Source organism: Polyergus mexicanus, unplaced genomic scaffold, assembly GCF_030449975.1.
Source record: "Polyergus mexicanus isolate NDT 795.1 unplaced genomic scaffold, iyPolMexi1.0 SCAF_10, whole genome shotgun sequence".
Taxonomy (NCBI): Eukaryota; Metazoa; Arthropoda; class Insecta; order Hymenoptera; family Formicidae; genus Polyergus; species Polyergus mexicanus.
Window position 1 is genome coordinate 36,857 of NW_027223330.1, and position 22,160 is coordinate 59,016.

The 22,160-nt window shown below is 35.5% G+C and overlaps 3 protein-coding genes and 1 long non-coding RNA gene across 6 annotated transcripts in view; 3 read left to right on the forward strand and 1 right to left on the reverse strand.

The window, feature by feature from the left end:
• Positions 1-6,236, forward strand: part of LOC138936888 (uncharacterized) — a 6,744-nt gene extending 508 nt beyond the window's left edge. The window contains exons 3-11 of the mRNA XM_070302670.1: positions 5-209; positions 328-679; positions 901-1,089; positions 1,203-1,475; positions 4,240-4,413; positions 4,534-4,752; positions 4,823-5,071; positions 5,596-5,841; positions 6,067-6,236. Of these exons, the coding sequence (XP_070158771.1) occupies positions 5-209; positions 328-679; positions 901-1,089; positions 1,203-1,475; positions 4,240-4,413; positions 4,534-4,752; positions 4,823-5,071; positions 5,596-5,841; positions 6,067-6,216 (2,057 nt within the window). The 3' untranslated portion in view covers positions 6,217-6,236. The remainder of the gene's footprint in view (positions 1-4; positions 210-327; positions 680-900; positions 1,090-1,202; positions 1,476-4,239; positions 4,414-4,533; positions 4,753-4,822; positions 5,072-5,595; positions 5,842-6,066) is intronic.
• A 647-nt stretch (positions 6,237-6,883) lies between these two features.
• Positions 6,884-11,738, forward strand: LOC138937362 (uncharacterized). Of its 2 annotated transcripts, none has more exons than XM_070303558.1 (5): positions 6,884-7,812; positions 8,090-8,264; positions 8,424-9,742; positions 10,101-10,472; positions 10,629-11,738. In XM_070303558.1, exons 2-5 carry the CDS (start codon positions 8,228-8,230, stop codon positions 11,172-11,174), a joined length of 2,274 nt encoding a protein of 757 aa, XP_070159659.1. In that variant the 5' UTR covers positions 6,884-7,812; positions 8,090-8,227; the 3' UTR covers positions 11,175-11,738. The 2 variants fall into 2 exon arrangements, with proteins under 2 accessions (XP_070159659.1, XP_070159658.1); XM_070303557.1 differs by having other exon boundaries at positions 6,884-7,285.
• LOC138937377 (uncharacterized) lies at positions 9,860-12,392 on the reverse strand. Its single transcript, XR_011447508.1, has 3 exons — positions 12,347-12,392; positions 10,302-10,459; positions 9,860-10,002 (listed from the first exon to the last, which is right to left on the reverse strand). It is a non-coding gene; the product is annotated as an uncharacterized lncRNA (long non-coding RNA).
• Positions 12,393-12,452: 60 nt separating this feature from the next.
• Positions 12,453-14,587, forward strand: LOC138937371 (zinc finger protein 177). Of its 2 annotated transcripts, none has more exons than XM_070303575.1 (4): positions 12,453-12,559; positions 12,671-12,868; positions 12,966-13,496; positions 13,653-14,587. In XM_070303575.1, exons 3-4 carry the CDS (start codon positions 13,091-13,093, stop codon positions 14,117-14,119), a joined length of 873 nt encoding a protein of 290 aa, XP_070159676.1. In that variant the 5' UTR covers positions 12,453-12,559; positions 12,671-12,868; positions 12,966-13,090; the 3' UTR covers positions 14,120-14,587. The 2 variants fall into 2 exon arrangements, with proteins under 2 accessions (XP_070159676.1, XP_070159677.1); XM_070303576.1 differs by having other exon boundaries at positions 12,454-12,559; positions 12,662-12,868.
• The last annotated feature ends 7,573 nt before the right edge of the window (positions 14,588-22,160 follow it).

Sequence of the window (22,160 nt, forward strand, 5' to 3'; positions counted from 1 at the left end):
GCAGTGGTATCAACGCAGAGTACTGGTCCTGTGATCCTCACGCACTCGATTGCTCCCCGTCATACGGGCTATTTGGCGGGACTCCTGGCCGACATCGAAGACGCCGGGAAACTGTTGGTCTTTGGCGCTGGGGACCGTCGCTGCGATTACGAGGCTTACCTCGGGACTCTGGGTGTTACTTTGCAACAATGTCGAATTTTCTCCGAAAAGTAATGGAGAAAAAATGTTTCATTTTTTATCAGAAATTTTTATCACGATTATTGCTCGAGAGGTAGTATAATAGAAAAGCGCCGACTCCATCTTCCTTCATCTCTTGTTCATCGTTAGATATGTATCGCCACCAGCATCCATCGAATTGGAAAGAGCGACCGTCGTTCTAGCGACTCCCCCGTGCAGCTACACTGGCATTCGGGACATCGTCGATCTCGCTGTCGCGCGCGGCGGTGACACTGGCCTGCTGGAATCGTTAACTAACGATTTGGCGGATGAGACGAAGCAGCCCCGCGATCTACTCGCAGAACAGTTTGCCACCCTCAAGTACGCGCTGACCAGGCCGAACATACAGTTCCTGATATACGAGGTGCATACAATTCTGCCGTCCGAAACTACAGAAATGATTCAACAGGTTGTCGAATACGCCAATCGGATAGCCACAGAGAAGTACATTCGGGAACATCCTGTAAGTGAGACTGTAACGTGTGTTTCTGAAATTATGTCTTCTTATAAATATATTTAATAAGACAATTTCTTCCAATATAAAAAGGGCTAATTGTCTTAACAATTACCTTCAATCGTTTATTGTGCAATGATCATCGAAGATCTCTTCAAATATTACATATTTCGCTTCGTATAAATGGTATTCTTTGTCTCATATATATATATATATATATATATATTTAGCCGAAGAGAAAGATTGCGTCGAAAGACGACAGCGGAAAAGGTTCGAAGATAGTCAGACAAGCTAATAGACAGGAACAATGGGAGGATCAATCGCAGATCCAACACCAACAAACAATCTGGATTAAGGAGGAGGAGGAGGAGGAGGAGGAGAAGGAGGAGGATGAAGCGTTAGCTACAACTGACGTTGTCGTAAGATCATTTATTATAAAAAAAACATGCGTGTACGATTTTTATCGATGTTATCTGGAAAGTGAGACAATTACAGCTCTTTAAGATAATATTAATAAAAAAATCATCGTTAGGTCCCCGATAGTGATTTGTTCGAACTGGGAAGTATCGACGAAATTTACGGCGAGACTAGCGAGCGAATGTTAGATCCGGGCTGTTTCGTCGCCATAATCAAACGAAAGGAGATGATGCAGTTTGATTCGCTTTTCATGATCAAGGTCGCGGAATCGAAAGGACTGTTCGGCGATCCAGACAAGGAACGAAACCCGAAGCAGAAAACCGAGGTAATGCCGGCGGCGACATGTCAAGTATCACGAATGAATCGCCGAGGTCTCAAGCGTGCCAAGGTACGTTGCATTCCATATTCAAATGCTATCTCAACTTTATATAAAATTCGGATAATGCGAATGCTTTCTCTGTAAAATCAACCTTTTTAGGCTAATAGGGCTAAATATTTAGGCTTTTAATCTAATGTCTAAAATTGTAAAAATGAAATTCTGTTTGATAACGTGATTATATAAGGGTGTTTTCTGACTTCAAATTTATCGTCAACTTTTTTTTTACTTCAAAAAAAGAAAAAAATTTCAAAGTAAATATATATTTAGAGTGTGTATATAAATATAAAAATATATATATATATATATATATATATGACTTTTTTGTAAGTGAGATGTTTTATTTCTAAAAACAAAATGAAACACATACACGCACATATACATATATATATATATATGTACGTTTGATGGATTATCTTTACTTGGAATGGTTTTATTTCAAAAGTGTTGTTTTTATATGATTATTGGTGTTACTAAAAAATTGGATAGACTTAAAAATTCTAAAAAATTTGTTGGTAATTTTTTTTTTTTTTTTTTTTTTTTTTTTTTTAATTATAGAAAAACAGGCGTGAGACATTTAGGAATTGAATATCTCTTTTATTGATACTAGATATCGAGATTTTTAAAATGAAATTAAATGATTAAATTATCTTCATCAATAAAATGATACATTATAGCATAACTGAGCAATTAATTTTTTACGTATCGGAACGTATATATAGGTCTCACATTGGGACATGAGGAGTTTTAGTACTGATTTACAACGACCGTAACGAATCTAATTTGTCTCTTGACAAACAGATCGAGATAGATCGCGTAGCAGCGCCCACGCACTCCTCGCTATTGCGAGCTATGAGCAAACATGGTCAACCGTGTCCTCGTCACAGCCGATACATCGTGCGAGATGAGAAATTATTGTCGATGCAAGTGCGTGAGACACGAAGACGAGACGCGCGCCGATGGTGGCGGGACGCGATGACGTTTCTCATTCGTCCGGAAGGATCTCGCAAGTTTCGCGCAACACGCTTGGACCCGTTCACGCAGAAGCGACTATTGTATCCCTTTCACGTGAAGAGCATCATGTTATCGAAACAATGTCGACGTCAAGGCAATCTCACGGTCGATTCCGCTCAGAGTTTGATTTAATGATATTTAAAAAATTAGGTTCTCGATGCAATTACGTTTTCTCACGATACGCGACTCATTATATTATCCAATTAACGCATTCCATTCATATGCTTTTTATGTACATTCGATTTAGAATGATTTTACTTAATGTGAGAGTACGTACAACTTGTATTGTATATGAATCCGATTGTCAAACAGTTATATTTGTTTAGAATATCGTAACTTTTTATTCGCTTTTGCTTTATTTATAAGAGAAGAGAGAGATTTATGAGAATAAAGCTCGTTTATTCTACAAAATAGAATAAAAAAATTAAGACAAGACATTGTAGCTCTCTACTCTTTAATCATGAATAGGTAACTGGGACGCTTACTGTTGGTTCGATAAATGGCAGCACGTCTCCGTGCGTATCTTTTCCTTCTTTCCATTAGATATATTCCAATATCGATGGCCTGATATTTCTACCTTCGATTCAATTAATTTTTATCTTTCAAAACCTATTTCTAGAACTATTTCTTATAATAAAATTACTGATTGATTAAAATTGTTAAAAAATAAAATAGTTGACTAATTGGTTAATTGATTTTATAATCTAATCGAAGATTAGATTGAAACGAATCGTGATCCCTTTGTTCTCGTTAATTTAAATAACTTATCAATTTTCTGTTATCTCTCTTTACAACGTATCGAAATAAACATTTTCCGAGCACATAAAATATAGAAATACCCGTAGAAAGAAATGTTATTTATAGACTAAAGATTAAGATTTGACATAAAAAATATAATTGAGAAAGTATCATAGTTTTTAAAATTATTGTATTTTTGTGTTGAGGAACGTTTTTTATGCTAAAGACGTGTGCTAACATTATCCGTGTCATTAATAAAATTATTTCGTGTCAATTACGAATAACGAGCGTATCGTGCATTAATTGATTGCAATAAATTACTAGTTATGACAATTTGACTTTTCATCGTTGTCAATAATGAATCTAACTCTATGTCATTTCTACGTGATCCAAAATGCTTCCTTCTTATTCTCCTAATCTATCTCTCCGAATATCCGTTCAACTTCCAGAAGGATCGTTTAAATCGAGATCATCATCATTTCGCGATCAATCGAATCGCGGCGATGCAATTCATTAAAATTCTATTTGTCTGTATTGGAAATTCGATCGATTATTTTGGAAGAGCGAAGACTCGAAATACGATGCGTCAACTCCTTTACAAAGTAAAACTTTTATTCACGCTATAAATATCGTATTAAATAATTAATGCAGCTTCGGGCAAAGAGTAAAAAATAAACAAAAGTATATGTAAAACAATTATATCGCGGGATAATCGATCGATGTACAATATTATCATGTTAACGATGATATCGATTTGAGGCTGACATCGGAGCACCTTTTAATTGGACAAAATCGTCGAGAAAATTATAATTTCAATAATATCGAGGGAGAAATATTTCGAGTATGAATTCTATATGGACGAGGCTAGCATTCTCGCCTTATCGCTGCGGTGTCAAGATGCGATGCAATTTGCTGACGCATCGCTGCAATGCTACCAAAGAAGCCGTCGTAGAATCGGTATACAATCTATACAAAATCTTTATCCTATTCTTTCTTTTCTTTCTAATTCGAACTTTCGTTTCAGAAATACGATCTGTATCGACTCGATAAAGGACCGTCCGAAAAATCGACCTTAAACCTGAACGATGCCACGTACGCTCTCAAGAAAATGAATTACATACGTCGGATGGAGAACAAAGCCGCGGAGTTGTACAGACAGCGGCTCATCAACGGTTTCTTACATTTATATGTCGGTCAGGTAGACGAAAAAATAGCTAAGAATCCGCGATTGAACCGATATATGCGAAAATATGTGAACGCAAATGTTGCGTGTGTGTGTGTGTGTGTTTTTTTTTTTTCCTGTTTGTTTTTTCTGTAGGAAGCTATAGCAGTAGGTCTCAGAATGGCCTTGGCTGAGAAAGATACTGTCATTACGGCGTACAGATGTCACGGCTTCGCCGTTGTGTTTGATGTCTCGGCGCGCGTGGTACTCGCCGAACTCATGGGTCGCAAAACAGGCGCGGCCAAGGGCAAGGGCGGTTCGATGCACATGTACGCGCCGCGATTCTATGGCGGCGACGGTATCGTCGGCGGACAGGTAAACGATCACGTTCACGGATCTTCTGGTGCTTCTGCTGGGAATCTAGCGTTTAGTATTTCGCGATTAGGTACCAATCGGCACCGGTATGGCTCTGGCTCATAAGTACAACGGTACAGGTGCCGTGGCCTTCACGTTGTACGGCGACGGTGCGGCGTCGCAAGGTCAACTCTTCGAGGCTTGGAACATGGCGAAGCTCTGGAACCTACCCGCGATCTACATCTGCGAGAACAACCGATACGGAATGGGCACGGCCGTGCATCGGTCCTGCGCCAACACACAGTTATATACGCGCGGAGACATCATACCAGGAATAAAGGTAAAACGCAGGTTTTGCCATATATTGTATATAATCATATATCATTTAGAATTTTAAAGAAGAAGCATCGACAGCTGGCATTGATCTCTCCTTACTTATTTAATAAGTTGTTAATTTTGTAAATTTTATTTACATCGCTAATATCCCCAAAGAAATGTTTCATTTCAAAATAATTAAAATTATTCGGCCCATTAGTTTTCAAGATATCCCCGTCATATCGACTTTGAAAATAGTGTTTGGAGAAGAACGTGTTTCAAATTTTGTAGGCTGTGCACCATCCTATTGAAAATCTTATAATATCTCTATCCATTTTATGAATTTTATGAATTTTTTAATAAAATTTAAAAGATATATCCTCCAGAGATCAGAAATTCTCCAGCTTTCAGAAAATGTAAAAAAAAATCGATTTTTTTGATCCTCTAAAGTAGACTAGGCTCTTAAATTATTAATTTTGTCTAATCTACAATATATATTCTCTCTATATTTATTATACCATCTAATATATCTGAATTTCTTGTACATAGGCTGATGGGATGAAGATCGTGGATGTACGAGAAGCCGTACGTTTCGCCAGAGATTACGCGCTCAGAAACGGACCAATCGTGATAGAGATGATGACTTATCGTTACTTTGGGCACAGTATGAGCGATCCCGGATACTCGTATCGTACCAGACAAGAAATTAAGACTGTACAAAGCGAGCAAGATCCGATCATGTTGTTTAACAAACTAGTCGTAGGAAAGGGACTTATGACCGAGAAAGACATCGAGGTAACTCTGTCACTTATCGAAATACTGTATCTAGCTTAAAGTAGAAGCCGAGAAAAGAGCGTTACATACATGATATAAGAAATTATTATCACACATCGAGAGAGAGAGAGAGAGAGAGAGAGAGAGAGAGAGAGAGAGAGAGAAAGTTATTACATTAGAATTTTAAATTTATCAATAGCAACAAAATAACAACTGTGCTTTAACTATGCGTTGCATGCGTGTTAGGATATACGAAATGAAATGTACAAGAAGGTCGATGAGGAACTGGAGCAAGCTAAGGCCGATCCGTGGCCGGAATTGTCGGAAATCTCGACCGATATTTACGTCAAACCGTTGGAGAAGATTCGCGGTAAAGTTCCTTGGGAAATGCACTAGGAATATTAATCGTGTATATAATTTCTCATCGGTGAAAGTTACTCGTTGTCCTCCTGTGTTTAAAGATTTAAATTATTTTCAACGTAGAGCGGTTTGGATTATACAATATATATCGCGCTCATCGTATTTGAGATAAAAATGTATCGCGCCTTGTAAAAAATAATATAACGCGTAGTCTTTTATAAAAGACTACAACAAAATGATCTGAGACTATTTCGAAAGCTATTGCAAAATACAAAAGCAATCTCTCTTTGATTCTTTGAGTCAACATCCAAAAACATTCAATAAATAACATTGGTAATATCAACGAAATCTATTTTCTTTTAAAATTAATATGAAATTAATATGAAATATAATTATTTAGATTCTCGCAATAAATGATTTTTCGTTTCTTCGATATCTTATATAATGAATCAATATTTGCAGATGTCTACGTTACACTACGTGAGATATCTCGATTATGCATTTGTGCAACGAATTACATGTTGTTTTTCTCTCTATGTGTTTGCGACGAGAAAATCGTTTTTTTGATAATAGATACAAATATTTTCCATAGTCTTGGCTCATCCTATGAATCCAATAACATGAAACGAGCTCGAGGGAGAAGACGGGTACTACAATCTCGTTATTTATTTCGTCGGCAGAAAGTGATCAATTAAAACCGATGACCGTTTCAAACGAGAGGGCACGAAGCCCGGGGACGAAGGCCGGGGAAATGGCAGGCAGGAGAGACAATGAATGAGTCAGATTATGAAAGAGGCGTAGGAGAAGCGCGGAGTCAACGCGGAGGGCGAGGACGAAGCCGAGCGAACGTCTCAGCGGGAGTCGCCTTATGTCGCTCGCATGTGTCACATCGCGCTAATTGAATTCTAACGAAACGATTCGAGTCTAGTCGCTCAGGACGAGATATCGGATCGATCGGTCATTTGCACACATTCGTCTCTGTCGACTTTGCTCTTCTTCCGTCTTTTTATATCCGTGGCGGACACACGTTATTACACAATTCTCTTCGATCCGCGATCGTCGATTAACCCGGGTCTCGAGCAATCGGCTCAAAATTCTCTAGCAGGTACCGTGTCGTTCTTTTCTTTTTTCCTTGTGAGTTTCCTTACTGGATTTAATTCCGCTTCATAGAAAAGCTTCTAATTTCGACGTATCTAATTAAAAGTTTGACATTTAAAGATTAAACCTTGATGTTCTCCTTCCGAAGCTATAAAGACAGATTCGGAGGGGCGGTGCCGGAAAGTTCGCGAATGCAGACGAGTAATTTAAAAAAGATAAATGCTGAAGTTGATAAAATTCCGCAAGCGAACCTCGACAACGCGTCACGCGGCTAAGAGGCTCGAGGAATTGCTCGCTCGAGTAGACGGCAATAACTCGATCGAAGTAACTTTGATGACGCCGTGTCTTGATTATGCCGGATATTTATGTAGCACGGTATAAAGTAGATTATAGATTATATCTTTCGCGCATTTCTAAACGCGCAAATAAATGTCTTTCAAATTATTCTCACTTCTCACGATTCATAAAACCGTACTAGAATATTCATCAAAGTGAAAATTTGATGGTGAATTTGCAGAAAGAACAGAGCAAAAAGTATGCAAAATTATTTTTCTCATCGTCGAAAATACATTATATATATATATATATATATATATATATATATATATATATATGAGATGCTGTAGTCTGTAAGAGTGAACAGCATTTAAACGTTTGATAAAGCATTATCTGCAGCGAGCGTATCTCACGGTACATCCTGTAAGGATGTGGCTACTCAATATTGAAAACTAATGCCGTCAACCATCAATATCAAGCAAACAAACTATGTGTATATATATGTATTGTATATATAATTATTACGATATTCTAGAAAAAGGAGCTACGGGAGAAATGATGAATAAATCGATCGTGCTCACATTGCCATTCGTACCGTAGACTCTTGACTTGTTCAAGTTGCCGCAATTTTTGCTCAGAAGTAACGGCTGTCACACGATACACCAGCTACGATATGGAAGTCGATGCGAACATTAGCGACGTATTACGCGGTATGTATCTCAACACAAGAGAATCTAAATAAATAAATAAATGTTGTAGAAAATTTTTATGCTTTTATTCATTTCACAAACATAATGTTTCAACATACCCATATATTTACCCGAAAATTCAGCTTTTATTCTTGTAAATGTAAAATATTATCTCGATAGAAGTGATAGCGTTTTTGGAATGCCTTCGCGACGCGCAACTTCCACTTACGTTGGAGAATCTGCGAGAAAAGCTGCTGGCACGCTCGAGGGAGACTCTAAGCGTTACAAAAATGACTCGAGGATCCCCGGAACCTTATCTCGATATGAACTCCGGTCCGAAAAGCCTGTTGTTAAGGAAGAACGAAGCCGACTCAGAGGAATACGTAGGAATGGAAGAATCTAAGAAGCAGAATCGTCAAGATTACTACGAAACCTTCCAAGAAAATGAAGAGGAAATTATCACTCGGGACGAGTGTCCCGAGCAGAACGATGACGAAACGGACGAAGGTCAAACGTTAATTAGGATCTATAAGAACCTATCGGCAGCGCAAATCAAAAGCAAATGTCACAAGTGCGGTCCGCTCTACAAGAAAGAAGAGAAGAAGCTGTTCTTATCGGAGAGCCGCGCCTGCTGGATCGCGATCGTCGGATCGCATTTGCTCATCTACCGGAGCGAACGACACAACCGACCGTACGCGATCTATCCTATTCGCGGATACATGGCCCGACCGGCGCCGAATTTAATACCCCGCGATAGGCAAAAGAGCGAATCCGCTTTCGAGATGTACCGCCCAGGAAACGAGACGTTACGTTTCATCGCGAGAACGCCCAAGGACATGGACCAGTGGATAACAAAGATCTGCGAGGTGGGTTGTGCGAAGAACGCGAAGAACAAAGCGGAAACCCGCAGAAAACGACGAATCTTCGTCACCGAATCCCTGATAAGTCCCGACGAGATCACGATCCGGTATCGAGACGCAGGAGAATCGATCATAGTTGACGGGCCAACGGCTAAAGGCGAATCGGCGTGTAATAAAAACGAAGAGGTCGAGCAAATAATGGATAGGATCGAAGGTCCGCCTCCGTTACCTGCCCGGATACCACGGAGGTTACCCTCTTTACCTCCCGACGACGATACGATACCTTCTTACAGAGCGGCCGTCGAGGATGACGATGACGATGATGACATATATCACAAGATCGAAGATTTGAGAAATGAGACGCGTTATCAGAATATGATACTGTCGAGGAAACAATGGGCCGATGAGAAGCGCAAAGTCGTCGCGTACGACGATGTTCGCGCGCCCGACAAAAGTAATAACGAAGAAGAGATGGGGAAGGAAAGGTCTTGCGACGCGATACTATCCGAGGAGACGTACGACGATATCGTCGTCCTTTCGCGAATCAACGCTATTAACGCGAACAGCGAACGACAGAATCACGATCGTCCAATCGTCGACGGTGAAAAAGAACGCGAAGACTTTTACGACGACGTGGAAGTAAGTGGAAGTATGTTCTTTTATTATACGGAGTGTTTCTAAAGAGTGACCATCTATATCGGTGAAATCGGAGGTATTTTTTTTTTTTTTTTTAAATTTGTCTATTGGCATAATGGTACATCCATTATTATACAAATTCGTACATTTTTTAAAAAATTTTATGCTTGACAATTTTTTTTCATTTTCTCTCTCAGACTCTTTGCTCTTCGTGCCTCTTTATCTTGCATGTCACTTGCACATTCATCATCAATGATGCGGGTCTGAAAGAAAAATAAAAAAAAATTAATAGAAAATTGCGAATAGTTATAGTATATTCAGAAAATAAAGGATAAGTTTCTTTACTGTTTACTCAACGCAGAATTTGATTTCAAACGAGAAATTCGCCAAAGATCGTACAAAGGATCAAACTGAAATATCGAGCAAATCGCCGCAGAAGAAATCCTTTCTGAATAGAGTTTTAAGTAGAAAGGAATCGCCCGGCAAATCGGACAAGAAATATAAAGGGAAAGCTTCATCGAGTCCATCACCGTTCTTGACCAAGGAAGAAATGTCTACTTACGACGATGCGTCCGATCTGATGCCGAATCGTGAATCTTCAGCGGACGAAGGAGAATTGTCGGAATACAACTATCCACCCCCACCTAGACCAGTTTATACGAAATCGACAATCCTAAACGGTCCCGATCAAACCGAAGAATTTTATGATGATGTCAGCGTCTATAAAAATCAGGTATTATTTTCCTCTCCTCGTAATATATATATATATATATATATATATATATATATATATATATATATTGTATATGTATATGTATGTATGTGTGTATATGTTAATCGGCAGTTCCTTATAATTGATTGACACTTGATTGAAATTTTCTTTTGATAGCAAACGAGCCTACGATCGATGGAGGAGTCGGATGTGAAAACTACGGTAAGGAAGGAGATTACGGGTAACGCTAACATGGGACTGGAGGCGAACAACGATACTTTCCGGGTAGAGATGGAGCATTACCAGTCACCGAGGAGCGATCTATGCATTCGCGATACCGCGGAGATTCAGCGAAACGAAATATTGTACGATGATATAGCGTTATGGGTGGATTTCACGGCGCGACAAAGAGACATTAGCGGGAAAAGGGACGCGAACGAGGATGCAACGAAATCGACCATCAACTCCGATAAAAGATCGTGGAATCGGTTTACCGTCAACAGAAAGTCGCGAGCAAGCGATTCCGTCGAGACGAATAGACGAAGCGGCGCGAACGAGTGCGAGGAGATCGAGGATTCCTCCGAAGGAAATGGCGTGACCAAGAGGAATACTTTTCAGAAATTGATTAGCAGGATGGAGAACTCTTTAGCCAAAGTTTCCGCGAGAGGAAATCCATCCTCCATACCGACGGGCAAATCGAGTACGGTAAGCAATAATTCGTAAAAAGCATTATCAGAATCTAATAAAAGTATGTAAATTTAGAGAGCGTACTGCAGTTTTTCCGGCTATATGCGTAAAGGTGTATAGATATACGTGTGTATACCATAGATATATATTGTATATCCATTAAACAATTTTAATAATATTTAATTATTTCCCTCTGTACATGTATCCTAAACGCTTATCTTTCGCTATGCATAACGGAATCGAAACAAAGTTTGACCAAGAAATTTAGATTATAGCTGGTGTAAAATCGTGATTCGAAAAAGGAAGCAAGAAAATTAGGATATTATTAACGAGAGCGCGACAACATGCACATTCTCTCTATTTTAGGAGCGCAACAATTAAAAATAATAACAAAATGAAATAAAAGAGAATACAATAGAGAGAGAGAGAGAAAGTATCTCTCAAAAAACCGACATATAGGTCTCTTGAATCGCGATATTCTCTAATTTATAATAGCAATTAAGTTTTGCACGCTATTACCGGACAATATAAACTCGTTTCGTTGATTTACTCATAAGAAATTATCGTTTGTGCATTCGTTATTCGTTTATAAGATAAATCGACTTTTGTATCGCAGTTGTATATAATTTAAATATAGTGATAATAAAACGGAGATTATATATATTTTCTTTGACAATATTTCTGCTTTTATTTTTCTTTCCCTGATTTTTTTATCGCATTTCGTCTATACTACTCATCTTCAATAAATATATTTTAATTTTCAAAATCAAATTCTCAGATGCTAGCAGTTTCCATTCGCTTAAAAAAAAAAAAAAAAACTTTTTTTTTTTTTTTTTTTTTTCAAAAAGGAAAATTGAAAACAATACCACAAAAAATAGAACAAATATAATCTAATAGGGAGAAGAATCTCCGGTATACCCATTTCCGGAATACTCACGATCTAAATTTTTATTTCGAACTTTCAAGTGGAGGAATTGGAACGTCGGGAACAAAAGTCGGTATGTCAATGTTAACATATATCTTTCTCTCTATAATTAAATCGGTCGCTTACCTTTCGCTAGTAATCACAAAAGATTTATCAATACACGATATTAATAAAAAAATAGAGAAAAATAATATTCTATTTAAAAAAAAAGATGGCAAGACAATTTCTTTTTATTAAAGAAAAAAACACGTTATTCTTTTCCATCTCTAATCTGTATCTGTACCGTAGCAGCGCAGTCTCGTTTGCGCGCTTTAATCCCCTATGCCCCTATCTCCCTCGTGCAGCCGCGAGCTGCGACTGCGACTGGTGCGACACTGTGCTACTGTGCAGCGCAGCTGATGCGTAAAGATGGCCGCCACTGATACAACGGATAAACTCGCAGCATTTAGTCCATGTCCATAATACATACATATCGTACGATTGATGTGAAACGGAGGTGAGAGAGTAAAAGGATTTAAAATTAAAATTCTTCTTTCAATGTATTGGCCATAATCGGTGGCTGTTTACTCGTATCACTTATATCGCAAAATAATCGCAGTTTTCGCAGATGCACCAGCGTAATTTCTATCTCGCATAAAGCGTAATCGTGGATAAGAAATATTATCCACGATCAAAGTTGACTCTCGCTGACGATTTGATCGGCGATGCCGACAAATTTGTTTCGTCTGAGAAGCGACGAGATGAGCGTGATAAAAACGACGAAGCAGAATGCAGCGATCACTTCTACAATGATATTTGTCATACAGTAAGGCGCATTTTTTTTCCATTGGTATTCGCGTATGTCATTATAGTGAGACAGTTCTTTTAACCCTTCTCTCTCTCTCTTTTTTTTTTTTTTGAAGGCGACACTGCGGATGTTGTAGATATTACAGACAGCACAGACATCGTACGTGTCATTGCGATTGGAATTAAAATTGTGTAGTGGATATATCAGGGCCTCTCTGCGACTGGTTGTTTACATAATATCATGGCTTACGATTCACGTAACATAAAATATTCACCCAACACTCACGCCCATCAGCATACCACTCGACCCAACATGACTGGGTACACGTACGCTGGTCATCCGCCGCAGCATTTCCAACAGACTGATGAAAATAGAAATGAGAACAACTTGTGCGGTACGAAAGAGCTCTGTCCACAAATCTCACAGCAGTCATCCGGCACACAAACTGTGCAGAAAGTCGATGCTGCGACAATGACGGATCCTTTACAGATTGATTTCAGGCTTACTTCTGAATACTTGGCGCGTTGTTCGAATACGTTAGGTTTACCATACATAACTAAATACGAGGACAATTGTAATAATTCGCATAGTTGTCAAGCAGTAAGACCAAAAATTGAATTTGAGATTGAACCACAGCATATTAACGGTGAGTTACGTCATATCTTATATTAAGGTAATTTTGTCGATATCTTTTATAACAACGTGTGGCGAAATATTTGTCGAAAAAAAAAAAAAAAAAAAAGAACCTTTATATTCTTATTATGGACAATCTCGTGTAACATATAATTCTTTTGGTTGCAAGGTATATTGATTTACCATTGCCCCGAGTGCGCATATAGATTTGAAGATCGAGAAACGCTCCACGAACATCTCGAAGATCATAAACAGAGACCGCATATCTGTGATATTTGTGGGGCAAGCTTAAAACGGAAGGAGCACTTGGATCGTCACAAGCAAGGTCATAATAAGGATAGGCCTTATCAATGTAACATGTGCTGTAAAGCATTTAAACGTAACGAACACTTGGCGCGTCATATGATCACTCACTCAGGTAGCAAGAATCAAATTTGTACAGAGTGCGGCAAAGCTTTCTATAGAAAAGATCATCTGAAAAAACATTTGCAAAGTCATAATAGCGGTCGGAGCAAGCATTTAAATATATCGCAAAACAATCAGAACGATCAGCAACCGAGCGATGAGGGACTAAGTAGCTTTGCATTGATGATGAGACAGACCGGACCTCCCCCGTTTTCAATTTTACGGACTTAGTTATTAATATAGCTACATAATGATTGTGTAATATATATTCTTATCTCCGTCTATAAGCCAAGATCGTTTTACTATTACGATGATTTAATTCTGTAAGATTTAATACGAATTTAATGAGCTTAACATACTTAACTTTGCGAAATAATCGAAAATAATTGTTAATAATATAACAATCCATGTTCCTAACGGGGAGTATATCTTATATGTACTTTGTCGATAAGTAGGCAAGATTACGATAATGTTATCAATTTTGTAATATTCTTTATAATACACTGTACGTGTAGAAGGTTGTCTCTCTATATTAAGACAAGTACCTGTTGAGATTTTTTAAACTCGAATAAGTTTGCTTTAAAATTCGGAATAATCGTTATCATCAACGATAATAAACCTTTTTTGAAAACAGCATTATTTATTCTTTGAAAAAAGGAGAAAAAAAAGTTTGATCTTGCAAGATTGTGAATCCAATGAATGTTTTTATAAATCATATATATATATATATATATATATATATATATATATATATATATATATATATATATATAACACGAACAACCAGAACACAGATCATTTTATTTCTAGACTTATCGTTTTAAATAGATTTAAACTTGAATCTTGTTTCGAGATTTGCTCTTCATTTCTGTTCGTTATCCAGAGCGAGATATTCTCTTTGTTGCATTGAAAAATATATAAATTTAACTAGGCGTTAGAAGACAATAGAAACAGATTACGCGCATCATGAAGCGCGTTAGATCCTTATATAATATTGATAAAAGTTGTAAACGAAGAAAACGATAATATCGATATATATTTGAAAATACAAACGCGATAACACGATTCCTAAATTTGCTAGCTGCTTTTTCTTTTGCGTTTGAAGTAGAGAAACAAGATGGTCTTCGTCGAATTGGGAGACTAATTGTAGAGTAATATTGTAAAGCGCTAATATTGTAGAAATAAAAATCTACCACCCCTCCCTTTTTTTTTTTTTTTTTTTTTTTTTTTAAAGGATTATTAAACATTTCCACCGAATATACGGTATAGAAATCTTTATGCGACGATTGATAAAAACGCATTAATTTGCGATTGTAACGAAATTATAAAAAAAAATGATTAAGAGTATGCAATAACAAAATATAAGGACATGTTATCTCCATGGATTCATTGATGCATATCTGTAGATATAATTTATTGTTATTTGAAAGGATGGTTTGTACCGTTTATAGTTTATGGTATCGTTGAAAAAAAAATTTACGTGTATCGAAATCTTGTTAATATATATAGCGACTTCTCTGTCACTCTTCGTTGCAGGCAGATTTGGAGAAAATATATTCGGACATTGTGTCCTGAAAAGGCACAAAATATACATTATATAATATCGATTCTTCCATTTCCAACGTAATAATATACCTGCATTGCGCACACGCGCGAGTCGGGCTCTACATACCATATATTAGTTGCGCTTGTTATGAAAATTCATGGTATTTTATTGGCATTTTCTTATTATACTGTCAAGTTGCGCTCTTGTACACTCACACAAATAATACGCGGAATATAAGAGTACAATCTAAATCTCTAAAATGAAAGAAAAAATGGAAAGGACAGAGTGTTGTGTGTCATCAATCGCAGTGAGTCTTGGTTATAAATTAATAAATGATTATTATATATATAAAAATATCTACCTCGTTTATATATATATTGTATATAAGTCATTGGAAATGCAAAAACGCATATTCAAGTTGATCGACAATTTCATTCTTTCGCAAGAACGGAAAAATAAAATAGAGAGAGTAACGCGTAGGATAGGGATATAGAGAGAGAGAGAGAGAGAGAGAGAGAGAGTAGATTCTTTTCCGGGGGTAATAAACCCCGAACAAAAAATAAATAAAAAATCTCCCGATGTATGACTTTTCTTACAATTTATATACATATTTATATATATAAGGAATTGTAAGAAAAGATATACGTCACGCATTTTCGTGGATGTATATCTATGTATATATGTATATGTGTATACATAGAATGTGTGATATAACATATAGGATATATTATACATGAAGCATATTTTTTTTATAGATCTGAAGTATCTTAGAAACGCGCGCAAATTGCAAATCTCCATTCTCTCGCGGCTTAAGGGCTCTATTCTGCAACTTTAAACGATGTTGTGGTTACGTGTCATTGCGCCCAACTAAAACATATCGGAAAAAAGTTGCGCAATGATATATCTAACGACATCGTTAAAGGTTACAGAATAAGCCCCTAAGTTTATCATAGCATCTAGTACACACCTACGTCTCTCTAAATATCTTTCTCTTTTTTTTTTGTCATATTATTCACACTCGCTCTTTCATCTTTCGTTCATTCAATTTTCTCGTTTCGCGTTCTTAAAATCGACATCAGATTTTAAGCATTCTATATAAAAATAAAACGTTGACATTATCAGAGGGATCGCTTAATTATACATACACTTGTCTTTTTTTTTTTTTTTTTTTTTACACATATTTATCTTGTTCTTTTATCTCTTCTCTTTCTTCTATATGTCCTCTCACTATGCTCATTCATCAGTTTTTGATTCACGCACGACGAATAACTCGGTTATTTTTTTTTGTACCTTGGAAGACTGCGGTACAACAAAATTTAGCAAATGGAAATAATCGGAGAATGCGAATTTAGAAATTTAAAAACAAAAAAATTATTTGAATTAGGCGAAATATGATATAGCCATCGGTGCTATGTTAATAATTTATCACCGGAAACCCTCGAAGTCAATTCGCGTATTTAATTGTAGAAATTTCAGCGTCTTAAACACACTTTTATACAGAAAAATGAAAGTAGCCTTTTTGAAATGAAATATGGATCTAAAGAGGACAAGAAAATTTCTAAAGATTACATTTGAAATTTTTGAAATTTCAAAAATACAAACTAAATGGAGGCATAGACACACTCCAACGTTTAGATATTATTGCACTCTAGAAGACACTCCTAGTTTAAGCGTCCAATTATAAAATTATCGTCTATCTATCCCATCGATTTACTTGCGCGATAAATATACAAATCTCATGTCATCCGGAAAAGATTTATCCCCGTGAAAAGATCATACTGGACGAGAGAAAGAATTCGAGGTCCGCCCGTTATTACAATATTTCATTTGTAATATTAATTACACACGCGTCTAATCTATCCGAAGAGAAAACAAGAAGAATCTGAGCGTTTGTACTATGTCTTTGCATCGTCAATCGCCTGTTATAACGTATTGTATATTTGTCGAGAATTTTGTCAATTATACACATATATGTGTATTACGCATCACTCGTAGCACACAATGCCAAGGCGCCAGATCTGAGATAAGGAAGGAAAAAAAAAAAACTTAAACCATAATCTCCTCATAGAAGAATCTTCGCATAGTAGTAACGTACGTTTCGGTTCGTGCAAAATTTTCCGTTCGGATGATACTTGTACTCTGTACTCTCCGCGACAAATGTTGCGGATAAGGGAAATTATTGTACGTATAAAAGACAAGCAATTATAAAACATGTACAAATGAAAGGAAGAATAACGTACGTTTATCTAATTTTTTTCCGTTTTGCATGAACCAATTGATAATTACATTCGTATTTGAGATATGTTCGCGTCTTGCGACGAGGACATGGGTCAAATTCACTTATTTTTCTTTCGCCCTACAGATTTAATACAGATAATGGAAAGTCCCAGGACACTGCGTATATAGAAAAATATGGTTTTCATTGCCATCGCTGCTCCTGAGAGACTCACATTCGAGTTACATCGAGGTGTCGGGTTCTCTTTTAGACTTTATTTCCACTACCTTTTTGTTGAGTAGTCAACTTTGATGTTCGATCACAAATTTATAAAGTCGCCTTTACATTAATATCTCTACCGTTCAACGGTACATTCGATGCTCGGAACGAACAAATCGATGAGAACAGAGGATATATCCTTGCAAGTATAAGTACATTTGCAAAAAAAAAAAAAAAAAAAAATTATATTATATAGAACTATTCTCGTTTCGAGCAACGATTACAAAAGATTATTAAAGAGAAACGAAGCTTACTTATATTCCCTACATCAAGGAATTATTAAATTATCGTATAATTATAAAAACATAAGAAGAAAAAAATCTACATATACATGATTCGTCGTCAAATATAAGTCATTGCCGACTCGAAAAGTTGCTTACAACTTTCTGGGGTTTCGCGTAAAACTACATTAAGCGCGTCGTAAGAGAATCGGATCTTGTTTTCTCCGTGTTGCTTCTAATCTTACTGCTATCATTACTATTATCAATATTATTATTAGCATTACTATTACTATTATTATTATTATTATTATTATTATTGTTGTTGTTGTTGTTGCTTGTTATTAATATTATTATTATGATTATTGTTATTACTATGAATTATTATTAGTGTTATATTCTTATTTTATTATTAGTACATCTTCTATAAAATTCATATACTTTAAATTGATCGCTTCTAATTAATCAAGATGAAGGAGAATCAAGTTTAACCGATATCTCCAGTTTGATAGAAACCGAACGAGCGCGCCTGTCACACTTCAGAGATAATGGTATTCTTCAATTAATTCCAATTATTTTCTCTGCGACGTATAAAATAAATTCAGTAAATAATATATTCTTTTACTTTTCTTTTTTCTTTTAAATAAAACAAAAATTAAAATATAAAACAAGAGCCATCCCCTTTAAAATATTATTCAAATATTTTATGTGGCAAAGATAAGTTCAATTTGTATTTATATACAAATAAATATATTATAAATATATATTGTATAATATTTATATACTTCCCCGAGTCGAGTCATTCTTAATTCCATCTCAAAAAATTAAATCACAACATCTTGTATTCTGAGGGAGAAAAGTGTACTTTATCAAATCGCAATATCGCGGCATATTATTCGTTGAAATTGTTCCGGATAAGATCTCGAAAATGTAAAAAAAAATGATATAAAAATAATGGAAATGGCTGCTCGAACGACGTGAAGGCGGACAAGTGTACATATACATGTAGTTTGGAAAACAAAAAGGCACAACGCGCCGCTTTTCAAGATCTTAAATTTTACGATGGAAAACTATATAGGTGCGGAAAATCCAGCGCAATACAAAGGCACCGGAAAAGTATTTCTCTTCTTTAGAAACGCATCAACTGTTATCTTTCCTTTTTCTACAGGAACATTACTACGTCTATGTAGCTCGATGATGAAACACGGTCGATTCTCCAAGAATTCCGTCAAGAATCAACTGTTTGCCTCATCAAGGATGGAAATAGGTTCTTTTAGTTAGCCTTCAAAATAGAAGACCTTCTTGAGTCACTCATTTGTTTGAACAATCGAAGACATATGTCGAACTTTGGAAATATTTGCTGCTCTCTCTCTCTCTCTCTCTCTCTCTCTCTCTCTCTCTCTCTCTCTCTCTCTCTCTCTCTCTCTCTCTCTCTCTCTCTTTCACATTCATTCTTTTCCCTCCTTTCTCTTATAAATATCGTAAAGCTACTCATCATTATCTTTTATTTGCATAATCCATCTACCACTGTAAAAAACAGATTACTTTCCTCAAGACTTATATCGACGTTTGCGCGTATATATTTTTTCTCTTCCGTATATAAGGTGCATGAAAAATCTCGCGCTTTCTCATAAATATAGAGATTAGTTTAAAAATTTAAAAAATTAATCTGATCTTCGTCAACCTTTAACACCTTAAAAAATTAAGTCTGCATTAAAACATCGTTAAGATTTATATTATCTAGTATGCTGAATAATAATTTCTGATATTAGATCTTTATTTTCACCGTCACTTATATCTCGAAAATTATTGATAATATCTTTGAGTTAAGAAAATTTATAATATACATCTCGTAAGATTGTACCTGCATAAGTGCGCGATATTCTTGATACGCCTTGTATGCAATTCTTTGCCTTTCTTTCTTTCTTTCTTTCTTTCTCTGCTTCTACCTCTTATGCTATAATATATTTTGTATACAAACTTACACACTAACGTATAATCTAAGACATATTCTCTGCCTTGGTAGTTACAAGTACATGACAATATGACATATTTTAATATAAATTGATCTTTTACATATGGCTTGTATAGTATACGCGCGCGCGCGCACGTGTGTGTGTGTGTCCATGTATGTAATAATTTTAGTACATCATTATACTTGAGGTCTGATAAAACCTGAATTTTCTGTGTTACTCAAAACGTTTTATGCTAGAGATATGATGCAAAAGAATAAATAGGAAAGAATGTATCTAATAGAAATAGAAAAAAAAATTATTCCATAGTTATTATAATGAGTATCTGCGCACGAGAATATAAGTGTAACTGGACATTTGTCAAAATATTGCATGTTTTTCAGGAATGTAAAGTAAAACATAACAATAGCAGAAAAGACAAAACACATATCTAACAAAATATAATTATAAAAAATATATCAAAAAATTTTCAATTATTTTAGTCATCGATATATATGTGTGTAACAAAATATTGTAGTGACGCTTATGTTTGATAAAATAGACTAGATAGAATAGATATGAATTCCTAACAAATAAGTAAGAATAGATATTGAAAACCATATTTGAAATTCTTACAATAAGATCTCATCATATTTCTAACATTTTACGTTCTGGTATGCATATTTATATTGTACAATACAGAGACGTTATTTCACCTATAATACTTATAGATATATAAGATAAATAATAATAATAATGATGTTGATAATAAGAAATGATGATGACGACACAACGATATGAGATAATACATAATGATAATAAAAAAAATATATATATACCATATATATTCACGAAGGTATTTATATGACTATAAAACAAATACCTGTCAGTATATGGCAAGAAAAGAATGGAGAAAAATGAGTTTAAAAAACGATGGCACATACATTTATACTAAAGAGATAGGATCAAAGAGTATAAAACTTAAACGCGATCTGACCATTACAGCAACAAATATCCTCTGTCAGAAATAATCACAGTCAGTGAAGATTTGCGCGCGCCGCGACTATGGATAAAAAAATTAATTAACATTTTAAAAAAGCTATAGTTTATATAATCGAAAAAAAATCATAATATATATACATACATACATACATATATATATATATATATATATATATATATATATATATATATATAGACCATACCTATAAAATAAATCTTATATATATATAATCAGTACTCAACGAATGTAACGAATATAAGAAGTCCAACGAAAATGTATAATATAAAAACAATGTAAAAAAGTCATTTAAAAAAAATTATAAAATGTAATTTAAACTTTCATGACAAGTGTCCGGTATAAGTCGTAAAGCGCGTAAATCGTAAAGCGCGTAAGTCGTAAAGGAAAGTAACGACGCGTTTACCCCAAACCAACTGAGCAAATAATAACTTGCGTACATAAAACTGTGCATATGTATATACAATATAAAAGTAAAAATTTTGAACACTATATCGTAAAATATAAAATACTGTCAACTAATACATAAAATGAACAAAAAGTTTTAATGAAACGAATAATTTTTGTCAATCGCAAAATATTGCTATGGTTTTGCCAGTTTTTCGATAGAGAGCATAGCCAAGAATTTTTATAATAATTTAATATAATCTAATTATACATCGATATATATGCACACTAAAAGACTCTTTTAGATAACCTTTCGCGATATATATATATGCACACTGAGATTCAGTAAATATATGTTTTATATAAACGAAAAACAATTTTCTAATCAGTGGGTCGACTTGTCGTCCACATTCATATGTATTAGGAATATCACTATGCGTATGTAATTCCTATTCCTTTTACATTATTTGCAGTTGTGTAATGTCATTTAACAAGAAATAATGAAAACATTCACGATCATCACGAAAATTATAGGATTCAAATGTATTTTAACGCGATGATGTGAGAAAAGAAAAAACAAAGAAAGAAAAAGAGATGTTATTAAATTTTTCTTTCTTTCTCCCCCCCCCCCCTCGCCTCCTCCCTCTCTCTCCTTCC